The 23,496-nt window shown below is 37.5% G+C and overlaps 2 protein-coding genes across 2 annotated transcripts; one reads left to right on the plus strand and one right to left on the minus strand.

Annotated features, from left to right (window-relative positions):
- The first annotated feature begins 340 nt into the window (after window positions 1–340).
- ppiab (peptidylprolyl isomerase Ab (cyclophilin A)) lies at window positions 341–7,056 on the plus strand. The gene is made up of 5 exons (NM_001328424.1): window positions 341–604; window positions 3,903–3,933; window positions 4,673–4,761; window positions 5,803–5,975; window positions 6,756–7,056. The coding sequence occupies exons 1-5, from the start codon at window positions 536–538 to the stop codon at window positions 6,886–6,888; spliced, it is 495 nt and encodes a 164-aa protein (NP_001315353.1). The 5' UTR covers window positions 341–535; the 3' UTR covers window positions 6,889–7,056.
- Window positions 7,057–8,910: 1,854 nt separating this feature from the next.
- On the minus strand, window positions 8,911–20,152 carry LOC100534832 (RING finger protein 122). Its single transcript, XM_017358166.4, has 6 exons — window positions 19,969–20,152; window positions 16,774–16,912; window positions 15,541–15,586; window positions 12,006–12,041; window positions 11,850–11,932; window positions 8,911–11,109 (listed from the first exon to the last, which is right to left on the minus strand). The coding sequence occupies exons 2-6, from the start codon at window positions 16,881–16,883 to the stop codon at window positions 10,998–11,000; spliced, it is 387 nt and encodes a 128-aa protein (XP_017213655.1). The 5' UTR covers window positions 16,884–16,912; window positions 19,969–20,152; the 3' UTR covers window positions 8,911–10,997.
- Window positions 20,153–23,496: the final 3,344 nt, after the last annotated feature.

Consider the following 23,496-nt stretch of genomic DNA (forward strand, 5'->3'; position numbering starts at 1 on the left):
CAAACCGCGGGAAAATGCGCGCAGGGGGCGGGTCGTCAGGAGAATGAAAACTCGCTTTTTCAGTCACACACCTGTCTCTTTCTTAAACCACACATTTCAGTTTTATCAATAAACCACGCGTACATGATGAGATGATGATAAATCGTGAAATAAATCATCTGCTCGTTCGCTCTCCGCGATTGAATGCAAAACAGTAATGGCGAATTCTGCCTTCGGCCACCGCCCTCACGCCATGACAGACCGCAAGTTCACACCCACTTCATTTGCACATCGCTCATTGGATGAGACGCGGTTGCGTCATTTCTACCTACTTTAACCGGCACGTCAATCAAGCGCCTTCCTCCACAGCCGCACGTCGCTAATTTATTCAAGCGCGCCGCTTCTGATTGGCCCGTTCGCACGTCACTCAGCGGATCCTCCGCGGCAGAGGCGTCTTTATATCCCGCGCGCGCGCACAGTTCCTGCTTCCCGATGAGCTGCGGCGTTTGCTGGGATTCATTCAGCTGCACAAACTGACCGAGTTTATTCCTTCATCATGGCAAACCCCAAAGTGTTTTTTGACATCACCATCGATGGGAAGGAGGCGGGGAGGATCGTGATGGAGGTATGGAGATAAATCTGCGTGTATTTAAAGCGAGCGGCGACTCTTTAATTAAAGATGCGCGTGTGATGCTGTGAATCCGTCTGTGCATGAAGCGCGCACACGAGGCTTCCCCCCGCCACATTGTGCTGGTTTGATGAGCGCTGACACTGACAGCCTGCTGACGACGAGTCGTTCTTAAACGATTCGTTTGAATCTTTAATGTGACTCGGTAGCGAGACGTCGTTTCAATGAGTGATTCAGCGCATGCGCACAATGTACAGGGAAAACGCTTTTCACCCGTCTTTTTACATTAGCAATGCCTGAACAATAACGGAGACTTTAATACTGTTCAAAATTACACAAAGACTGAGATAATCAACTAACATTCACAATCTTTCCATCATTAATATTATTGTTGTTAGTAATACAACATGTATAAATAAAGTAACAGATAAAATACGCAGTAGGGGAGTAGATTACCAAAATCCTCTAATGATAAATCTAAATATCTCGCTTTTTGGCGTTTCATCTCTCTTAATGTCTTTCAATACAGTATAATTCTTCTTTAAACACCACTAGTCTTGGGAGTTTTGAATATAAAATATTAATAATAATAACAACAAATAATTCCTAAAACTTTGACTTATTCCATCTTTGCCTATTCTGGTCTGGTGTGTTCGTATTGCTAAAATAATCCCCCAAACACTTACATTTTCCTTTAAACATGTCATTTTTGGATTTTACGAGCAAAACAAATACAATATAAGTTCTATTATGAGTTTAACTTTTAATCTAGCACATTTTTTGTGTCTATTAATGAAAATACACCAGCGATCAGCCACTTTGTCTGTATTTTTTATACTAAAAGAAATATAAATAAAGATTCGATCATGTCGCTGAACGGGAATCAGTCGGTAAAATGATCCGAAATTCCCATCAGCTGCGCGCACATGGAGGACCCGCGCTCTCCACACGAGGACGCGCACGCTTTTTTGACGCAGACGCCATTTTCATCATTTTTTCATAACTCGAGATGCCATTTTGGGAAGGGAGGGGCGAGCGCCGGAGTCGAGCCTTTAATTTAAGCGTGTTAGAGTAATGCTTCTATTAGTAATATTGAATCCCCTTATTATAGCGCTCATCTTTATAATAGTAGCTGATCATAGATTAATGTAGCTGATGAAGAGCGCGCAGGTGATCTGCATAGGAGTGCGCGAGCGCGCGCGCGCTCCCGTCAGGGTCGATGTTTCCAGAGAAATGCGGAAGTAGTGGATTTTTGTTTTACCATTTTCATCACACACTCGAGCTCTGCTTCTGCATTATGACAATTAAACTATAAAACCTTCGCTCGATATATATATATATATATATATATATATATATATATGCTCGTATTGTTGCATAAAAAGGAAATTTCAAATATTGAAAGAGTGGAAATGATTAAAACCAACAATGTAGTAAAATAAGGTGAATATCAGTAATTCAGATATACTCTTGAGTGTTCAATGATGTTTCTAAGGTTGAAAATACATACATGTAATAATTCTGTTGAAATGACAACAGAAACTGCATGTGAGATATGAGGACGAGCCAAACCATCAGATTAAAAGCAAAATATCACTTCATATACATGAACAATGCTAAATAATCATGCAGAGTGGCTTCATTTATTCAGTTTCCTTCAGCTCAGCCCCTTATTTAATCAGGGGTCGCCACAGCGGAATGAACCGCCAACTGTTCCAGCAATTTTTTTACCCAGCAGATGTCCTTCCTGCCACACCCAGTATTGGGAAACACCCATACACACTCTGCCACTCATACACTACGGCCAGTGTAGTTGATCAGTTCCCCTATAGCGCATGTGTTTAGAGTGGGGGAAACCGGAGGAGAACATGCAAACTCCATGCAGAAACACCAACTGACCCAGCCCAGATTCAAACCAGAGACCTTCTTACTGTGGGGCCACAGTGTTAACCACTGCGCCACCAACAGTGTGTTTAGCGGCAGTACAGTATAGCCGAACTGCATCGTTTATTCAGAGATGGACTTTTAGAAGAGTATGAAATAAATAGTGCTTAAGTGATGTTTAACAGGAGTCGCTTTACAATGAAGAAACATCTCAAATGTGTGAAATCTAGTCAGGGTTCAACGCTAAGGGTTTTATCTACTGGCCCCACCGAAAGAAAAAAAAATGGAGAAGTTAATAGCTGTTTCAGCCACATCTTTTAAATAATGTGTCAAAAATACTGTGTGAATCTAGAATTGAAGTATTTTAAGAATGTTAATAAATGTATAATGAGCAATTCAAAGTGTGACGCAAACAAAAAGAGCAGTGTGGAAAATGTGCTGGTTTTATTGCAGTTTGAAATTATCCAACAAAAGGCGGCTGACTTGTCTTACTGATGGCGAATTGGATCGGGCCAGTAATCATCCTGTACACTGTCCCGAGCGTCTCACACTGACCCTGGGCCATCAGGCAGTGCTTATTGTTGAGCTTTCATTCATTTATTTTCTTGTCGGCTTAGTCCCTTTATTAATCTGGGGTCGCCACAGCGGAATGAACCACCAACTTATCCAGCAAGTTTTTACGCAGTGTATGCCCTTCCAGCTGCAACCCATCTCCGGGAAACATCCACACACATACACTATGGACAATTTAGCCTACCCAATTCACCTGTACCACATGTGTTTGGACTGTGGGGGAAACCGGAGCACCCGGAGGAAACCAACGCGAAGACAGGGAGAACATGCAAACTCCACACAGAAACACCAACTGAGCTGAGGCTCGAACCAGCGAGCTTCTTGCTGTGAGGCGACAGCACTACCTCCTGCACCACTGCCTCGCCTGCTGGTGCTTTCAAATAAGATTTAATGTGTATTTGAGTGTCGAGCTTTACTTGTAATACTAAAGCTTATTTTAGGTGTGATGTGTTCATGTATACGTGATTTACAAAAATATACTAAATAATTATATTTCAATGTATTTTTTTCTTCTCAGAGTCTTTAAAATGTCAGAAAATGCTGCTTAATCTAAATGTGCAAGACACTGTCTATTATTATTGTGTAAATAATATTATTGTAAACCTGGAGGGCCGCTGTCCTGCAGAGTTCAGCTTCACACCTGATCCAGCTAATCAAGCTCTCACTAAATGCACTAGAAACTTCCAGCCAGGTGTGTTGAGGCAAGTTGGAGATAAACCCAGCAGGACTCCGGCCCTCCAGGACCGAGTTTGGAGTTGGACACCCCTGGTGTAAATGTTCATTATATTGTGAAGCGGTTCTGCTGTGCTGATCTCCGTTTGTTTGCTCTGTTCTGCAGCTGAGAGCTGATGTTGTGCCGAAGACCGCTGGTGAGTATTAGTGTGTGTGTGTGTGTGTGTGTGTGTGTGTGTGTGTGTGTGTGTGTGTGTGTGTGTGTGTGTGTGTGTGTGTGTGTGTGTGTGTGTGTGTGTGTGTGTGTGTGTGTGTGTGTGTGTGTGTGTGTAACAATGAGGGATACAATATCACTTTAAAAATGAACAGATCTATAATGAAAGCATTCCATTGTCTTAATTAAATTTGTTGTGTTTAAAATAAATTCCACCAACATCCACATGTTTAATTAATTATTTTTATTAATTGTGTATCCGTCTATTCAAACATGCACCCAAAACCCAGTGTCCCCTTGAGCTCCGCATCAATTGGCATGTACAGAATCCGTTTGGGAAACGGCGTCTATTAAACACTGTGTAGCGCGTCTGACAGACACACACATGTACAGTGTACAGGGAAATATAATATTAATTTTTGTTATTATTAGCAATGCTTTTATTATTTAATTATGTTCATTAACATAGAGGCACATCACTTTTATTTACTTTTTTAAACATTTTTCACTTCAGTTACAATCTGACATCTGTCTTTAAGATGAGGCCAAGCTTAAATCTGTGCACCAAAGCGCTGAAGATTGACGATCATTTAAGTGTGACCTGTCGTTTTCATGTCCGTTCAACAAATGGGGGCAGTTATGGGATAACACTGTAAGCGCTGTGCTCTTTTTAATATAATATAATTTGTGTGTGTGTGTGTGTGTGTGTGTGTGTGTGATAGAGAACTTCCGTGCACTCTGCACCGGAGAGAAGGGTTTCGGCTACAAGGGCTCCGGCTTCCACCGCGTCATCCCCCAATTCATGTGTCAGGTGAGCTGCGACCATAAACACTCACAGTTTCCAGTTGTTAGGGGTTTCTTGAAGGTTTCAAGGTGGTTGCTAAGGTGTTACTGATTACAAGTTGCATCACAAAACAACAGTATCAAAATCTCTTGGGTTACACCAGCGATTAATGTAATGCGACTACTTTTGGATTACATTTAGATTACTTTTGTGCGAACCCTTATTTGACGTCACTTTGACGCAGGATAATCTCCATGTTTGTTCGGGTGTTACTATGGTTTCCATTTATCAGAATTTTCCGGAAGATCTCACGGCGGTTGCTAGGGTGTTACTGATTATAACACCATAAAATCATGAAATTAGTAGTCTGTAACAATTTTATAGGCTACACCAGTGATTGTGATGTAATACAACTACTTTTGGATTACATTTGGATTACTTTCAATACAATTATGGCAACACAATATAAATGTAATCCAAAAGTAGATTAAAGGCCAAATTTAATTTAAATTTTGGATATTGTGTCAGAGGTCCTAAATTTAATACTTAATGTCAAATTTAAGACTTTTTAAGACCATTATGATATCTGCAGAAACCCTAAAATAGGATGAGTTTGTGTCTAAAAAGTCCATTTTAATAAATGTTTGTGGCAGTCTTTGTACTTTTATTTCAGAGTGCATATAGCATAAGTTTCATTTATATTTTTTAACTAATATATATATATATATATATAACCATGGTGCTTAAGTGTATACAATTGCTGTAAGGAAATATCAGCATTTGGTACATGCTATTATTATTATTACCTTTGCTTGAAAAGACTTGATCTAATCCTGTTTGTATGATGTAAGCTGCTGCTCCAGAACAGGTTTGAGCTACCAGACCTGCATCTATAATAACTCTCAGATGAGTTTTGAAGAACGAAACAATCCTGGATCCTGTCAAATCGTCAATAACCAAATCCAGCGAATAGAGTAATCCGCGTGTGAAGAACAGAGCCCGGGTTACTTACAGGCTACTGCAACTGTTGTTATGGTAACTGAGTGTTTAATCTGCTGTTTGTCGCAGGGCGGTGATTTCACCAATCACAACGGAACCGGAGGAAAGTCCATCTACGGCAACAAGTTTGAGGATGAAAACTTCACACTGAAACACGGAGGCAAAGGCACCCTGTCTATGGCCAACGCCGGCCCCAACACCAACGGCTCGCAGTTCTTCATCTGCACCGCCGACACCAACTGGTAAAACACACACACACACACACACACACACACACACACTATAGAAGGAAACTGAGCATTCTTTATTGCACTGCAACTGATGATAGTTACAGTACAACTTGATGAGTAAAAAAGTAAGAACTCTTACAATTTAGAATTAGTTTCCGCTGGCGCCACACCAAACTTCATCCCGACACTGCTACAGTACAGCTTCTCCTTCAGAATATTCAGTCGTTGCTGTTGTTATTTTTGTTTTATATAAATAGCGGGTAATGATCGCACTAAAACATTAAAATGCAAGTGAATTATAACTGTGAACTTCTCTTTAATCCTAGTAGCCGCTCTGTAGGTCTATTAGAGACGTTCCTAAATATTCCCAGCAGATCTCACACACGTTGGAGACATCCCCGTCACACAAACGCTCTAAATGCAGTGTTCATTTGAGGGCGCAGGAGAAGATCTGCACTTGAGCAGTGTGTATTTGAGGGTTTTGTGCATGTCGGAGGAAAGAGATCCACATGCTCGTATTACATGAAGGCATCTGTCATTAAAATAACACCATGGGTAGTTGGAAGATCTGTGTTAAAGGCCTGCAGTGCCACCACAGCTGGATAATATCCTGGAGGAAACTCCGCATTAAAAATATGAAGATTATCGTGATTTTTAAAAATCTCAAATCTTCCATTTCTCTTTATTAGTTCACTTTTTTTTCAAGTTTTCTTTTTTCCCTTCATTTATTTATTTTTAATGTAATATTTTGACCTGATCTAATGTCTCCCCTTCTCTTATGGTCTCCCTCAGGCTGGACGGTAAGCACGTGGTGTTCGGGAAGGTTGTGGATGGTTTAGATGTTGTGGATGCCATCGAGAAAAAAGGAAGTAGCAGCGGGAAATGCTCCGCCAAGGTCGTGATCGCCAACTGCGGCCAGCTCTAACTCTCCTCCCCTCTCCCTCTCTCTGTCTCCCTCGTTCCCTCACTCTCTCTGGTTTTTGTATGGTCATTCCTCAATGAGACGCTCCTGTTTCATGTATTCTGACGGTTTCCAGGACGCAACGTCTTCTGAAACGTGGATTAAAGATGAATCCAGATTCCTTTGACTGGCGTTCTGTTTTCTTTCTGCATTATTATTGCTCTGTTTAGTTCTTAGAGTTGTTTAAATCAGTGGTTCTCAAAGTGGAGGTCAGGATGCCATGAGGGGTCGTGGGACAGTGAAGGAGGGGTCGCCTGGTGATTTCCAAAAATCTATTTTTATTAAACCGTATGAATTTATAGTTGCTATAATACTGTATTGAGTTACTATAGTAGCTTAGTTACTAGTTGTATTGGATTGCAGCCCCTGGGGTAATTACATTATATTAAAGACACAGCAATAGCGTCAGATGCAGCAGATTGATTTAATAACACCAGGTTAAACATTTACAGCACTCGCATACATAAATAATAAACGAAGAATAGACTTGGGTCTGTTGGTGTTTTTGCGCCATTGCATGCAAGGTTTCTGCATTTATTACCACCCCAGAAGATTTTGGGGATCGCGGGCTGAAAAGTTTGGGAAGTCCTGGTTTAAACTTGCCTTGCCTTGCCTTGCCTTGCCTTGCCTTAAAGCAACTCGAAGTTTATTTCCTCAGTGGCTGCAGTGTTCTGTTGGCCAGCAGGGGGCGCACTAATGCAGTTTACTGTCTTTGTGCCGTTTAAATGAACCCAAAACACTGCGTTAATAATATTTTATAAACCAGGAATGAGTTTCCTAAAACCATGGTTCGCCAACTAGGGTTGCAAGTTCTGTCGTTGCAAACATAGTTTGATTTTGCCGTTTCCCAAATCCGTCGCTCCAACAAACATTCGCAAACTTGAGCACTCGCAACCACACCTCTGGAGCTGTAGTTAGAAACAGAGTTCCTGGCTGTGTTCTATGCCCACTTATCCCCCCTATGCCCTATTCATTTAGAACATTCCAACATTCAAAGTTGGAATTATTAAAAATAAAGCAGTAAGCTCATCTCTCTCTCAGCTGTAGTTTGCTTTCAAACTCTTTCTACAGTTCAGTTTAACGCTCTTCATGTTTACAGTTGTGCTCGCTTCGCAGTGCACTTTGAAAACACTGATGTCGTTTTGAACACAGCCTCATGACGAAAGCTGTAGGTGATTCTATTATTTACAAGCGGAATTTATGTTACGTCTCCAAAGCTTGTGAAAACAAAAAGCTTACGTTAATTCTTTAAATTTATAGTATGTTATTTAGTAAGTATTTGTACTGTATATGACATGGGCCTGCTGATTAGAACTTCCTGAACGTGTCAAATCGTAAAAGTAGACTTTTCAAATAAATAAATACACAATATCCTACTTAATATTACTGATGGGAGTAATAATTATTATTAAAGTATGTTTTTTTTCATGTCTAATATAAAATTTCCTTTTAAAATAAATCGCCTCATTAATTTGTTAATAAGATATTAATATGTGTTGGCTTTTGTAAGTGGTTTTATGTTTTAGAATAGAACATGTAGTGTTCAGTTTCTCAATATTAGTAAAGCAAACACAGGCCCTTTACAGAATGTGCTGTTTACATATATTTGAGTTAATATGTAAAGCGAGTGCATGCTTTTAACAAAACTAATACTGGATTATTTTAAATGTGTGTGTGCGCGCGTGTTCAACAATATAACCTGCACAAATAAAGGACGGGGTTCGTCTCTAAAGAAGCTGTTCCTCCACCGCGTTTAGAGCATCATTATGGGCGTTTTACATTATAACTAACGTGGTTCCAGCAATGGATCTGCGACAGAGAAACTGCAGTTTTAGGAAACACTCGTCACTACATCGGTCTTTCCCAAATGATGCATCGTACTATGATAGTTTAGCTGTATATATAGTTATATATACTATTATAGTTCAGAGTTACATTGTTGTTTGGGAAATACACCCCAGAGCACATCAACAAACAATGAACAGGTCAATTTCTGCAGTTTTTTATTTATAAATGAACATAAACACTAATAATGCTGCAGCTCAGTGATGTCAATGAATTATTATGCATCACACCACATTCCTCTACACAACATTTAAGAATTGCAGTGGGAAAAAACCATTTAATGCAAATGAGGATTTATTTTAAATATGCAGTAATTTACATCTAGCACAAAAATCTAAATGAATAACGTTAGACTGTTATTTACTAAACTCTGTCTTATATTTTTATATATAGTGTTTGGCTTAATGTTTACAGAAGGGAATGAATCATCTAAAGCTCTATTAGTTCAACACAACCATACTCTAAAATCCATCCTGTCAACACTTTTCATGTGTGTTTCAGCAGCAGAAGTGCTCATAGTGTGTAGACTCAGAGCGGAGTGTATGGGAGAGCACAACACATCATCTACAATCCTATTAGCTTAAACAACTATAGAGGAACTCCAGGACGCTGTTATCAAGACTCAGAAAGAGGAATAGTGTGAGACTGATAACAGCAGTCAGAGGAGAGACTCCTTTCAGATTTACTGTCCTGCACCCTATACACACACTGCACTACACACACGCATGAATTCACTCTGTCATTTGAGGCAAAGCTGATCTAATAAATATAAATGTTCATACACATATTATCAAAATCTAAATATTAAACACTTCCAAGGATTTAAGATGTGTGTGTGTGTGTGTGTGTGTGTGTGTGCATCAGTTAAGACAGCGTCAGCAGCTCTCAGCTGTGTTTGTGGGGAAACTGGATCATGTTGAGCTTTTGTCTGCTGATTTCAGCTTCCGGGTTTAAAATGATTTTTGGGGCGGATCAAAATCGGTGTCGTTGCGCAAAACTGCAAATGCAAAGATGACACGTCGAGTTCTCATTATTATTCATAGTGGACTTTTCTTATCCTATGAGAAGAGCCGGCTTCTTAAATATTCATGAGAGCACGTGCTTTCCAAAGGCAAGGCAGACCTGCCAGTGCCAAGCTGTGAGACACGTTGATGACTGGGTGAGACGCGTTCACGGACCCATGACTGGATTTAGCTGTTCATGAAGGCTCGTATGAGTTTGTTTCCATGATCCACGGGGTTTGTTGCTTGTTTTCCCTGCGTTCCTGTCAGGGCCGATACAGCAAAGCTGTGTGTGTGCTGCTAGCATTTTTGTCAGGAGAGCAGTACGAGAATTGGAAAATGGCGGACGCTGTCTTTTATCAGGAGTTCGTTCACATTGACACATCGCCGTGCTGCTGTGTTCACCTAAATCCTCCAGATTACCAGCAGGGCTAATGGGTATAATAGACAGGGCAAGAGACCTGCTGCACTGAGTGCATTCAGACCGGGGATTAAGGGGGAAGTCCTCATGTATAGTGTATATATGAACACCATTATCTTTATAATGATATAAATTGTGGTTATCTGTATATAAAATTACGAATAACAAATGTAACAGGGCAATAAGGTACTGTTTATTTCTTTGCGTTTTAACTTTGTAAACTATTAACTCATGCATCTCCTCACGGTTTGTGTCTCATTTTGTGAACCGACTGACAACAGTTGTTTACTCCCCTTCTTCTCCTCTGCAGGCCACGCCCACTCCTGCCCTTTGCTCGCGTAGCTCCGCCCATTATGATGCATCTTTTTTTTTAAATTCTGAGGTAGACCTGAACTGAAAGTGGGGGGTGTCATAACCCTTTAAAGAACTCAGTCTTGTGTGAAGGGTCCAGTGATTAGTTCAGTTTGTTTATAATATTACTGTATATACATGCCACTGAGAGTGAAGTCAGAGTAAACCCAGGTTTACATCAGGTTTCCATCAGCTCTGCCAGCATATTTACAGCAGGTTTTCCTCAGCTTGTCAAGCAGGTTTGCTTAAGGTTTACATAAGCTTGTCTAGCAGGTTTACCTCAGGTTTTCATCAGCTCGTCCAGTAGGTTTTCATCAGCTTGTCTAGCGGGTTTACAGCAGGTTTTCCTCAGGTTTACCTCAGCTTTTCCAGCAGGTTTGCTTCAGGTTTACATAAGCTTGTCTAGCAGGTTTACAGGAGGTTTTCCTCAGTTTTAAGGCATGTTTGCTTCAGGTTTACATCAGCTCATCCAGCAGGTTTGCAGGCTGGTTTTCTGCCGTGTCCCCGCTGATAGGAATGTTGCACATTGGACAGGAGCAGCGGATCTCTAGCCAGTCCAGCAGACACCTAAGGACACAGTAGGACACTTCAGCTCTATACCTCTGTTTAAGTTATCTTATGGTTATGTCTGAGTTAGCAGAGTTATGTTTATGCTATGTTCAAGTTATACTTCCGTTATGTTCGGGACATCTTAAAGATTTGTTTAGGTTTTGTTATGTCTGAGTTATCTTCAAGCTATGTTTAGGTTATGTTTAAGTTATGTTAGGGTTATCTTTAAGCTATGTTTAGGTTATATCCAGGTTATGTTTGGGTTGTAATTAAAGTATCTTCAGGTTATGCCCAGCTTTGTTCAATTTATGTTCTGGTTATGTTCAGGTTAGTTTTTAAAAAGCCTAAATATGACTAAATATAAGCTTGAGCAAGTAAATCTCAACATATACATGTCAGGCAAACACAATCTTATTTGATGTTAATATAGCAAGCTGTGTTCTTTTTATGGCTTTCATGAACAGCACTTTTAATCTCTTAATAATCAGTGTTTTTCAATTTGTAAAATCTTTTAACCTTTTTAACTTCTACATTAATCACAATATCTATGTTTGGAGGCCTGTGATTGGCTGTTTGCTGCTGGAGGCCTGCCTTCATCTGCACTCGCTCATAAAGTCAGGATAAAAGCTTGCAGAGGAAGCTGGCGATCAGAATCATGGAACCAACAAACAGGTTTGGCTTTGTCAATTCTAAAGTAAGCCTGAGTCTGTGAATCCAGCATCATGGTACAGGCCTCTGGCTGATGAAGCAGAACTCACCGCTTGTGAAAGGCATGTTTACAGGCCAACAGACCCAGCTCATCGCTCATCCTGAAGTCCTCCAGACACACTGCACACGTTACCTGAAGAAAACCACACAGTCAGAACAACAAACATCCAGCAAAGACTCACTGATGAACACAAACTGACACTCACCACATGTTCATCCACCGCTTCATCCTTAAACACCACCTGTCATCAAAAACACACACGTTTAGCTCCCGTCTTAAAACATGAGTTACATCCCAAATGATACACATACACTCATATACTATACACTTAAACACTAATGCACTATACACTAATGAACTTATACACTAATGAACTTATACACTTATTCACTTTACACTTATACACTATACTTTATGCATTTATATACTAATGCAGTATACACTAATGAACTTATACACTATACACTAATGAACTTATACACTAATGAACTTATACACTATACACCTATGAACTTTTACACTTATTCACTTTACACTTATTCACTTTACACTTATACACTATACTCTTATACACTATACTCTTATACACTATACTCTTATACACTATACTCTTATACACTATACTTTATGCATTTATATGCTAATGCAGTATACACTAATGAACTTATACACTATACTATACACTTATACTTGTACACTATGCACTTATTCACTATACACTTATACACTTTACGCTTATACTTGCACACTATACACTTTTAAAATATACACCTTTACTTGTACATTACACACTTTACACTATACACTTATACTTGTACACTATACACTTATGCACTACACACTTATGCACTTATATACTATACTCTTATACACTTTACACTTATACATTATGCTTTTATACACTATACTCTTATACACTATATACTTACACACTATACTCTTAAACACTATGCACTTATACACTATACTCATACACTATACTCTTATACACTATACACTTACACACTATACTCTTGAACACTATGCACTTATACACTATACTCATACACTATACTCTTATACACTATACACTTACACACTATACTCTTGAACACTATGCACTTATACACTATACTCATACACTATACTCTTATACACTATACACTTACACACTATACTCTTGAACACTATGCACTTATACACTATACATTTAAACACTATACTCTTAAACACTATGCACTTATACACTATACTCATACACTATACTCTTATACACTATATACTTACACACTATACTCTTAAACACTATGCACTTATACACTATACTCATACACTATACTCTTATACACTATACACTTACACACTATACTCTTGAACACTATGCACTTATACACTATACACTTACACACTATGCACTTATACACTATACTCATACACTATACTCTTATACACTATACACTTACACACTATACTCTTGAACACTATGCACTTATACACTATACATTTAAACACTATACTCTTAAACACTATGCACTTATACACTATACACTTACACACTATACTCTTAAACACTATGCACTTATACACTATACTCATACACTATACTCTTATACACTATACACTTACACACTATACTCTTGAACACTATGCACTTATACACTATACATTTAAACACTATACTCTTAAACACTGCACTTATACACTATACACTTACACACTATACTCTTAAACACTATGCACTTATACACTATACTCATACACTATACTCTTATACACTATACACTTACACACTATACTCTTGAACATTATGCACTTATACACTATACACTTACACACTATACTCTTAAACACTATGCACTTATACACTATACTCATACACTATACTCTTATACACTATACACTTACACACTATACTCTTGAACACTATGCACTTATACACTATACACTTACACACTATGCACTTATACACTATACTCATACACTATACTCTTATACACTATACACTTACACACTATACTCTTGAACACTATGCACTTATACACTATACATTTAAACACTATACTCTTAAACACTATGCACTTATACACTATACACTTACACACTATACTCTTAAACACTATGCACTTATACACTATACTCATACACTATACTCTTATACACTATACACTTACACACTATACTCTTGAACACTATGCACTTATACACTATACATTTAAACACTATACTCTTAAACACTATGCACTTATACACTATACACTTACACACTATACTCTTAAACACTATGCACTTATACACTATACTCATACACTATACTCTTATACACTATACACTTACACACTATACTCTTGAACACTATGCACTTATACACTATACACTTACACACTATGCACTTATACACTATACTCATACACTATACTCTTATACACTATACACTTACACACTATACTCTTGAACACTATGCACTTATACACTATACATTTAAACACTATACTCTTAAACACTATGCACTTATACACTATACACTTACACACTATACTCTTAAACACTATGCACTTATACACTATACTCATACACTATACTCTTATACACTATACACTTACACACTATACTCTTGAACACTATGCACTTATACACTATACACTTACACACTATGCACTTATACACTATACTCATACACTATACTCTTATACACTATACACTTACACACTATACTCTTGAACACTATGCACTTATACACTATACATTTAAACACTATACTCTTAAACACTATGCACTTATACACTATACTCATACACTATACTCTTATACACTATACACTTACACACTATACTCTTGAACACTATGCACTTATACACTATACACTTACACACTATACTCTTAAACACTATGCACTTATACACTATACTCATACACTATACTCTTGAACACTATGCACTTATACACTATACTCATACACTATACTCTTATACACTATACACTTACACACTATACTCTTGAACATTATGCACTTATACACTATACTCATACACTATACTCTTAAACACTATGCACTTATACACTATACTCATACACTATACTCTTGAACACTATGCACTTATACACTATACACTTACACACTATAATCTTGAACACTATACACTTATACTTGTACACTATACACTTATACATACTCTTATACACTATACCCTTATACACTATACACTTATACTTGTACACTATACACTTTACACGTATACACTACGCACTTATACACTTTACACTAAACTCATACACTATACATTTATACTTGTACACTATACACTTATACATACACTTATACACTATACTCTTATACACTATACTCTTATACACTATGCACTTATACACTATACACTTATACACTATACTCTTATACACTATACCCTTTACACTATGCACTTATACCTGGACACTTTGCACTTATACACTACACACATATATAACCTATCTTCTATGCACTAATCCACTATTAAGCACATACACTAGACACTTATTAAATATTGTCTTATTTTCAGAAATATTTAGCCAAAATTATGTGTTTTTCCTTAAGGTTTGACTTTGAAATCATTTTATTTCACTTCCCCTAATATTTACTTATTTTAATGAAAACACTTCATTTGACTCATTTCTGAAAACAACACCATATCTTTGCTTGTCAAGAAAATGCTTCTTGATTTGTAGACATCTTCAAGACTGATGCTGTCTCGTTCTGTCATTAATATAATCTGATTTTACACACTCACCATCTTGTATCCAGCTCTCACATTACGAGCCTGATGCCTCAGCTTACTGCAAACACACACAACACACACACAAACACACAGAACACACACACAAACACAAACACACACACACACAAACACACAGAACACACACACACAAACACACAGAACACACACACACACACACAAACACAAACACACAGAACACACACACAAACACACAGAACACACACACAAACACACAGAACACACACACACAAACACACAGAACACACACACAAACACACAGAACACATACACACCTCATGAAAAAAGTTGTCATTTTAATTTGCTTTAAATCAAAGTAAATAAAAGTCATATTGAAGAGCAGAGCTTAAACAAAGCCACAAAACCAACTGAAACTGGCATGTTTAGCTAATTATATCTGAACAGTTATTGTCATATTTTGTGCTGGACTAATCAGAAAACACACTTACAGAACTAAATACTGAAAAAAGTGACAAGAAATCAAGCAGAAAAAAAATCTGAAAAGATGTTTGTGCCAAAGACTATTGACAACACTCATGTTTTTTTATTCTTTTAAAAGTTTTGGGTTTTCTCAAAACTTGTAATTTTTTGCTTCATTGCTTGTGTTTTGCTGTGAAAGTACACACAAATCATTTTTAAATATATATATATATTTAAGAACAGGAAACTTTGACAGTATTTCTGAAAACAACACAATATTTTCTGCGTGTCTAAAAAATGAAACATAACAATAAATAATAATAAGTAATAATAGTAATAATAAATAATAAATAATAATAAATAATAAGTACGTTTTTCCTTAAAACAAACAAAAAAAAATATCTGCCAATGGGAAAAGTCAAATAATCTGTTTTCGATTTGAAATAAGTTTAGTTTCTTACCCCATTGTCAGATTATTTTGTTTGTTTTAAGGAAAATCTCACTTCATTTTGACTCTGAAAGCAACATTTACTATCTGAAACCACACAATATGTTTTGTTTGTCTCAAAAATGCATCTTGATTTAAGAGCTTGCAGATATTTGGACTAGAAACAAGACAAAAACTCTAAATAAGGCATTATTTGCAGTGTGGGAAGTTTTGGATCTGTGGCTCAGACAGTGAAGCAGCCTGTGGTAAAAATAGCAGCGTGAACAAAAGCGCAGAGATATGATCTGCTGGAGGATTGTTGCAGTGGGAAACACGTGAGGTCAGAGGAAGTGTTTTATTTACAGCCGATCGACCGTCACCTGATGAAGAAACAGCAGAAGATCAGGCTGAGGATCAAGATGAAGAGTCCCAAACCCAAGAGCACCACGTATGTGTTCAGCGGCAGCTCCTGAGCCGTGACCGGAGGCATGACGGAGAAACACACGGAACACACACACCCTGAAGAACAGAGAATAACACTGTCACACACACACACACACAGCTCTGAACGCATCATGGTTATTTTAGTAAACTAAAAATATCAGTGGGGAAAAATTGTTAAATAAAACAAAATGTAAAATATTAGAATAAATAAAAAATAATAATACAAAAGGAAAAAAAAAATAACAGTACTGAAAAAACAAACTGAAATAAAGAAGGAAGATGCATAAAAAATATTGGTTTTCAGTATTGGTAAGCAGTCATTCTGTGGCGCAAAATCTGAGCTGCTGCAGTTTAGAGAAAGAACAGTAGATGGCGCCAAACACATCAGTCTAGAGCAGATTATATACTCTTTTACATGTTTCACTTAGCTAAACGGCAGTAAAAACGATTAGGTTTTGACAAAAAATATCTCGAAAAACAATAAATGTGAGCAAAAAATGTCACGTGCCTTAAAAGTAAATGAAACAGTCATTCTGTGGTGTAAAATCTGAGCTGCTGCAGTTTACAGAAATAATAGTATATGGCGCCAAACAACTACTTTATGCAACTACTTACTGTAACTTCTCTGATTTGGACAGTAATGTAGTAATAAAGTGCACGTTTTGTAAAGCTGTTTTAGAATGACAGTTATTGTGGAAAGCATATACAAATAAATGTAAACGAAACTAACGACAGTTAGGGTTCGCACATACTGGGACAGTTTTTGCTCATGCTTTTTTCGCCAACATTTAACATATCACTAAACAAAAGGCTATCAAAGTGTACATACACACTACCGTGAAAAACTGCAGAGGTTAAAATGTCAATTAAAAAAAACACAGGCTATTTTTTTTGTTTTGACACAACAAAAAGTAGAGGAAATATTATTTAATGATGAGTTTAATTTTTTTATTTTCAAGTTCATCAAGCGCCATTGTTAATACTTAACAAAGCTGATGAAAGTCACTGAAAAACTAACTGAAATTAAAATTAAAATTAGCAAAAATAACCGTTTTCAGAATTAACAAGCACTCATATTGTGTAAAATCGGAGCTGTGGATGATTAGAGAAAGAACAGTAGATGGCACCAAATCCAGCAGTCCAGAGCAGATTATAAACTATTTAACATCTTTCACAGTGATTAACGGTGGTGAAAAATCAGTTGGGTTTTAAGAAAAATGTATTGAAAAACACTGACGATAAGTGTGAGCAAAAAGTGTCATGGTGTGTACGAGCCTAATACTAAACAAGGCAGTCATTCTGTGGTGTAAAATCTGAGCTGCAGCTGTTTAGAGAAATAACAGTAGGTGGCGCCAAACACATCAGCCCAGAGCAGATTATATATACACAGCTTTACTATACAGTATAAACAGAAAACGTGCTCTGTTTTCAACAAGGTTATCTTAGTCAACCAAAACCAAAACTACAGGTTAAGAAAAAAACTATTTTACAGCAAGTTAACTATGCTTATATTGGTTTACGCAACTCCTGATTTTGACAGTAATGTGGTAATAATGTGCACCTTTTGTAAAACTGTTTTAGAATGTTAATTATTGAGAAAAACAGTTAGGGTTTGCACAAGTGCCATTTAGTGTCAGGGGTGAATTTACACATTTTATTCGGCTCACTGCTGGTAAAAATCGTTTGAGGTTTCAGAAAAACGTTTTTAAAAACACTGAAGAAAAGCATCCCAGATATTTTTCTTAACCCCAACCAGTTTTCACCACTGTTGATCATAGTGAAAGATGTAGAAGAGTATGTAATCAGCTCTGGACTGCTGTTTGGCGCCATCTACTGTTCTTTGTCTAATCAGCCGCAGCTCAGATTTTACACAATTTGAGTGCTTTTTATTTCTGAAAACGGTTATTATTTTTGCAAATTTTAATTTTAATTTTAGTTATTTTTTCAGAGACTTTCGTTAGCTTTTTAAAAGTATTTCACTTTTCAAGTTCATAAAGGGCCAACTAGCATCAGTGGTAATTCAACACATCATCGCCAGTCAAAACATTTGGATTATGAGAAAAATGTCACAAAAAACACAGATGAAAAGCATCCCGGTGTGTACGAGCCTTAATAAAAAGCTAATGAAAGTCACTGAAAAACTAACTAAAATAATTTTTTTTTTAAGAAAAAAAACCGTTTTAGAATTAACAATCTGAGCTCTACTTCAGAGAAATAACAGTAGGTGGCGCCAAACACATCAGTCCAGAGCAGATTATAAACACAAACAACTTTACTATATAAACAGAAAACGTGTTCTAGCTTTCATTTATTTAACAAAAATGTAAACTAGGCATGTTTACCCTTGTGAAAAAGAAGAGCGCTTAACTGTATTAAATGAATAGTTTTAACACAAATCTGAAAAGTATATATATATTTGTAATTATTATTAAAAGTCACTAAAGTAGAGTACTTTAATGACTATTTTCAACACACTTCAGTGCATTTTTTACAATACATTAAGTACTGCCTAAACTTAATCATATATCTGCTAAAAACAATATGGTAATTTAGCTACATGTAAAATATAATCAATAATACTTTCCAGACAAGCTGGTATATGATTGGGTTTATCTTGAAGATAAAAAAAAACATGTAAATATATGAATGTGTGATAATATACATGCCTCTAATGACTATTTAAACACACATTTTCATCTGAAGAACAGTCAGATAAACTTATTTTGATAAAAAAAAAATTTAATATTTTATTTCATTATTATTCAGATTTAATTTAATCATTAACAAGTACAATTTACTTGTTGCTGTTCTACGTCATGTTGAGTTCAAAATGTAAAGCTTTTTATTCAATTAACCCAATATTCAATCGGTATTTTCAATTATGTTTGATACAACCATGATGAAAGCTAATTATAAATGTATTACGACAGTTAACGCTAATACAAACCCATGTACAATTAAAGAAGATAGAATGACTTCAGCTGTTTTATCGGATGCTTTCTTTCCTATAAAAACGTTAACGTTTAAGAAAGAAAGAAAGAAAGAAAGAAAGAAAGAAAGAAAGAAAGAAGCTTAATCTATCAGGCAGAACAGTAACACGTCGTACATTAATCTGAAGTGAAAAGTCTCACCATTATTGACAGGCTCCTCTTCAGGGTTTAACCTTCATTCTCGGACGGAATCACCGGCTGTGTTTTTTGAAAGTTGTTCATCAACAGTATCGAGTGTTTATAAACGTGAATAAAGTCAAATCTCTGCTGTAACGGAGCGCAGAAACTCAAACCTCACAGCCCACATCAGGAGAAACAATAAACCGCGCCTGTCATTCAGAGGGCGGAGCCTGAGCATCAAATCAATCGCTGATTGGACAAAGAGACGCTCACGTGTATCTGTTTAAATTACGCTATAATAATAATAATAATAATAATAATAAAAATACAGCACAATGAGGAGTAATAACATCGGCTTTCACTCATTAAAACAGTGTATAAAACGACGAGTGATAATGATTTCCTAAGAACTCTAGTGTGATGATGATAATATTGTCTGTCCCAAAAATCTTGTCATATTTTGAAGGAATTATCGCGTTATTACAAGATTTTGCCACAAAATACTCATTAATTTTCATCTGAAATCATCACGAATCACAATTGAAGTTGCAGCTGTATATAATTATTATTTTTATTGTTAAATTAAACACACACACACACACACACACACACACACACACACACACACACACACACACACACACACACACACACACACACACACACACACACACACACACACACACACACACACACACACACACACACACACACACACACACGTTTATATAATTTAAACATGTTTATTATTGTTTAACAGGCTATGCTCAGATTTTTTTTACCTCTTTTCTCAGCCAAACAGCTGCAAACATTCAGAGTTTGTGTGTGAACTTTAGCTCAGACAAAGGAAACTTTAACAAAGATTTAATGACACCAGTGTGCGACATTCTCTACTAAACACACACACACACAATTTCAGTATACACTAGCCGGCCACTTTATTAGGTACACCTTTCTAGTACCGGGTTGAACCCCTTTTGCCTTCAGAACTGCCTTAATCCTTGGTGGCAGAGATTCAACCAGTTACTGGAAATATTCCTCAGAGATTTTGCTCCAGATTGACATGAAGTTCAGTTCAGTTCAGTTTCAGGTTCAGTGGGGTTAAAAAAAAACTACTGAGAGTCCAAACACTGAAGAGCAAATCCATCGATGCGCAGCTCTACCAATCCCAAACCATGCTAGCTAGAGGCGACAGCGGAGAGGGAAAAAACTTCATCAAATGGCGAAAGTGAAGAAAAAAAAAACCTTGAGAGAAACCAGACTCAGCTGGGCAAGACCATTTTAATTTCATTGCTGACCAAACGTGTTGTGCAGAGCTGCAGTCTCAGCGGCGGAGGCTGGAAGCTGGCCTCAGCGAAGACTCGTCAAGTAGCCATCAGAAGATGGAGACACTGTGCTCATAAAGGGATGGACATGGTCAGCAGCAATACTCAGGTAGGCTGTGGCGTTGATGCTCAATTGGTACTAATGGACCCAAAGAAAATCTCCCCCACACCATTACACTACCACCACCAGCCTGAACCGCTAATACAAGGCAGGATGATCCATGCTTTCATGCTGTTGAGGCCAAATTGAGCCGACAATCCGACAGCAGAAATGGAGACTCATCAGAGCAGCAACGTTTCTCCAATCTTCTATTGTCCAGTTTTGGTGAGTCTGTGTGAATTGTAGCCTCAGTTTCCTGTTCTTAGCTGACAGGAGCGGCACCCGGTGTGCTCTTCTGCTGCTGTAGCCCATCCGCCTCAAGGTTGGACGTGTTGTGTGTTCAGAGATGCTCTTCTGCAGAGCTCGGTTGTAGCGAGTGCTTATTTGAGTTACTGTTGCCTTTCTATCAGCTGGAACCAGTCTGGCCATTCTCCTCTGACCTCTGGCCTCATCAACAAGGTATTTGTGCCCACAGAACTGCCGCTCACTGGATAGTTCCTCTTTATTCTCTGTAAACCCTAGAGATGGTTGTGCGTGAAAATCCCAGTAGATCAGCAGTTTCTGAAATACTCAGAGCAGCCCGTCTGGCAGCAACAACCATGCCACGATCAAAGTCTCTTAAATCCCCTTTCTTCCCCATTCTGATGCTCGGTGTGAACTGCAGCAGATCCTCTTGATCATGTCTACATGCCTAAATGCAGTGAGCTGCTGCCCTGTGATTGGCTGATTAGAAATGTGTTAACAAGCAATTTGACAGTTGTACCTAATAAAGTGGCCGGTGGGTGTATCAACCTATATACTGATTTTTGTTTATGAACTGGCCACAGTGTGGCACTATAATTATATTAATGTTGAGTTCTAATACACAGCTCATCATTTACTCATCCTCCGCTTGTTGTTTTCTGTTGTTATGAGTGTCTCTCTTCTTTTTTGTCAAGTTTTATTTGGTCATTGAATAGACTTACAATAATCACAAATTCCAGGATTAATGAGTTTCTCTCTTTTGTTAAGCACAAAACAATATACTGAAGAATGCTGGAAAACAGCCATTGACTTCTATTGTAGCTTTTGTTCCAGCATTCTTCAAAACATCTTATTTTGTGTCCAACAGAAGAAAAATAACTGCTTGCAACAACTTGAGTGAGCGTAAATGAGGAAAGTGAACAGTGCCTTTACATTTGTAGATTTAATCTCGAGTATTGGTTTCACTTTTACTATTCGTCATGTCCCTCAACCCTTGTGTGTACTGCTCAGATTGACTCTTCTTTGGTGATGTTGGTGCTGTGTTTGCTCCATTGTCTTCCATTATAATCACATGTATTGACATGACAGCAGATTATCATGCATTCTTGATTATTGCTGCTTTTCTCTGTTGGGAAGAGGGACAATGTGTCATTTGTACTGCTGGTCATCAGTTGACAGCATTAACCCTTCAGACCAGCCTGTGTTGAAGAGTTTCTGTCCTGTATATGGAGTTCAGTGGAGTAAAACAGCAGCTTGCAGGAATACACTCACTGTGTTTACTGTGTTCTGACCGCTGAGGGGGCATTTAGAGTTTCTCACACATATCAAGGGAAGTGTGCAAATGTCTCACAAACAAATGATCCCTCTTATTCCCAACAGGGAACACCAGCAACAATCAGTAATGCATGATGATCTGCTGTCATGGCTTTACAATCAATAAATGTGATTATAATGGAAGTCAATGGGGCAAAAACAGCACCAACATCACCAATGGGGAGTCAATCTGAACAGTGTGTTGAGTTTTAGAACATTTTCATAGCATTTTCCCAAAATATGTGTGAAAATAAGATTTGTCAGCGATAATCATCCCATTTGCTGAAACAGAGAAAGATGAGGCCAAATAAAGAGTCAAAATGACCCAAAAACACATGCAAAATACACAAACTGGAGAAGCTGGAGAGAGTATGGAGGGAAATATCTGATGGGGTTCTTCATAACTCCTGAACTGTCTGCAATGCGTACAGGTGTTGGGCTCTTGTTGGAGACAGTGAATGGATAACCATTTTCATGTTTTTAAAAATACAGACCTTCTGATATGAAATAGCGATAACTGAAGAAGAATTGGACTACATTCATTACATTAAACCTTGCAAAAATACC

The sequence above is a fragment of the Danio rerio genome, chromosome 10, assembly GCF_049306965.1.
Source record: "Danio rerio strain Tuebingen ecotype United States chromosome 10, GRCz12tu, whole genome shotgun sequence".
Classification (NCBI taxonomy): Eukaryota; Metazoa; Chordata; class Actinopteri; order Cypriniformes; family Danionidae; genus Danio; species Danio rerio.

What these genes read in the sequence shown, in the direction of transcription:
- ppiab (NM_001328424.1), top strand. Translation starts at nt 536, where the DNA reads ATGGCAAACCCCAAAGTGTTTTTTGACATCACCATCGATGGGAAGGAG. An exon ending in TGTTGTGCCGAAGACCGCTG is followed by an intron (nt 3,934 to 4,672) that starts GTGAGTATTAGT and finishes TGTGTGTGATAG; the next exon opens with AGAACTTCCGTGCACTCTGC. An exon ending in TGCACCGCCGACACCAACTG is followed by an intron (nt 5,976 to 6,755) that starts GTAAAACACACA and finishes GGTCTCCCTCAG; the next exon opens with GCTGGACGGTAAGCACGTGG.
- LOC100534832 (XM_017358166.4), bottom strand. Translation starts at nt 16,883, where the DNA reads ATGCCTCCGGTCACGGCTCAGGAGCTGCCGCTGAACACATACGTGGTG. An exon ending in TGAGAGCTGGATACAAGATG is followed by an intron (nt 12,042 to 15,540) that starts GTGAGTGTGTAA and finishes TTTTGATGACAG; the next exon opens with GTGGTGTTTAAGGATGAAGC. An exon ending in AAGCGGTGGATGAACATGTG is followed by an intron (nt 11,933 to 12,005) that starts GTGAGTGTCAGT and finishes GGTTTTCTTCAG; the next exon opens with GTAACGTGTGCAGTGTGTCT.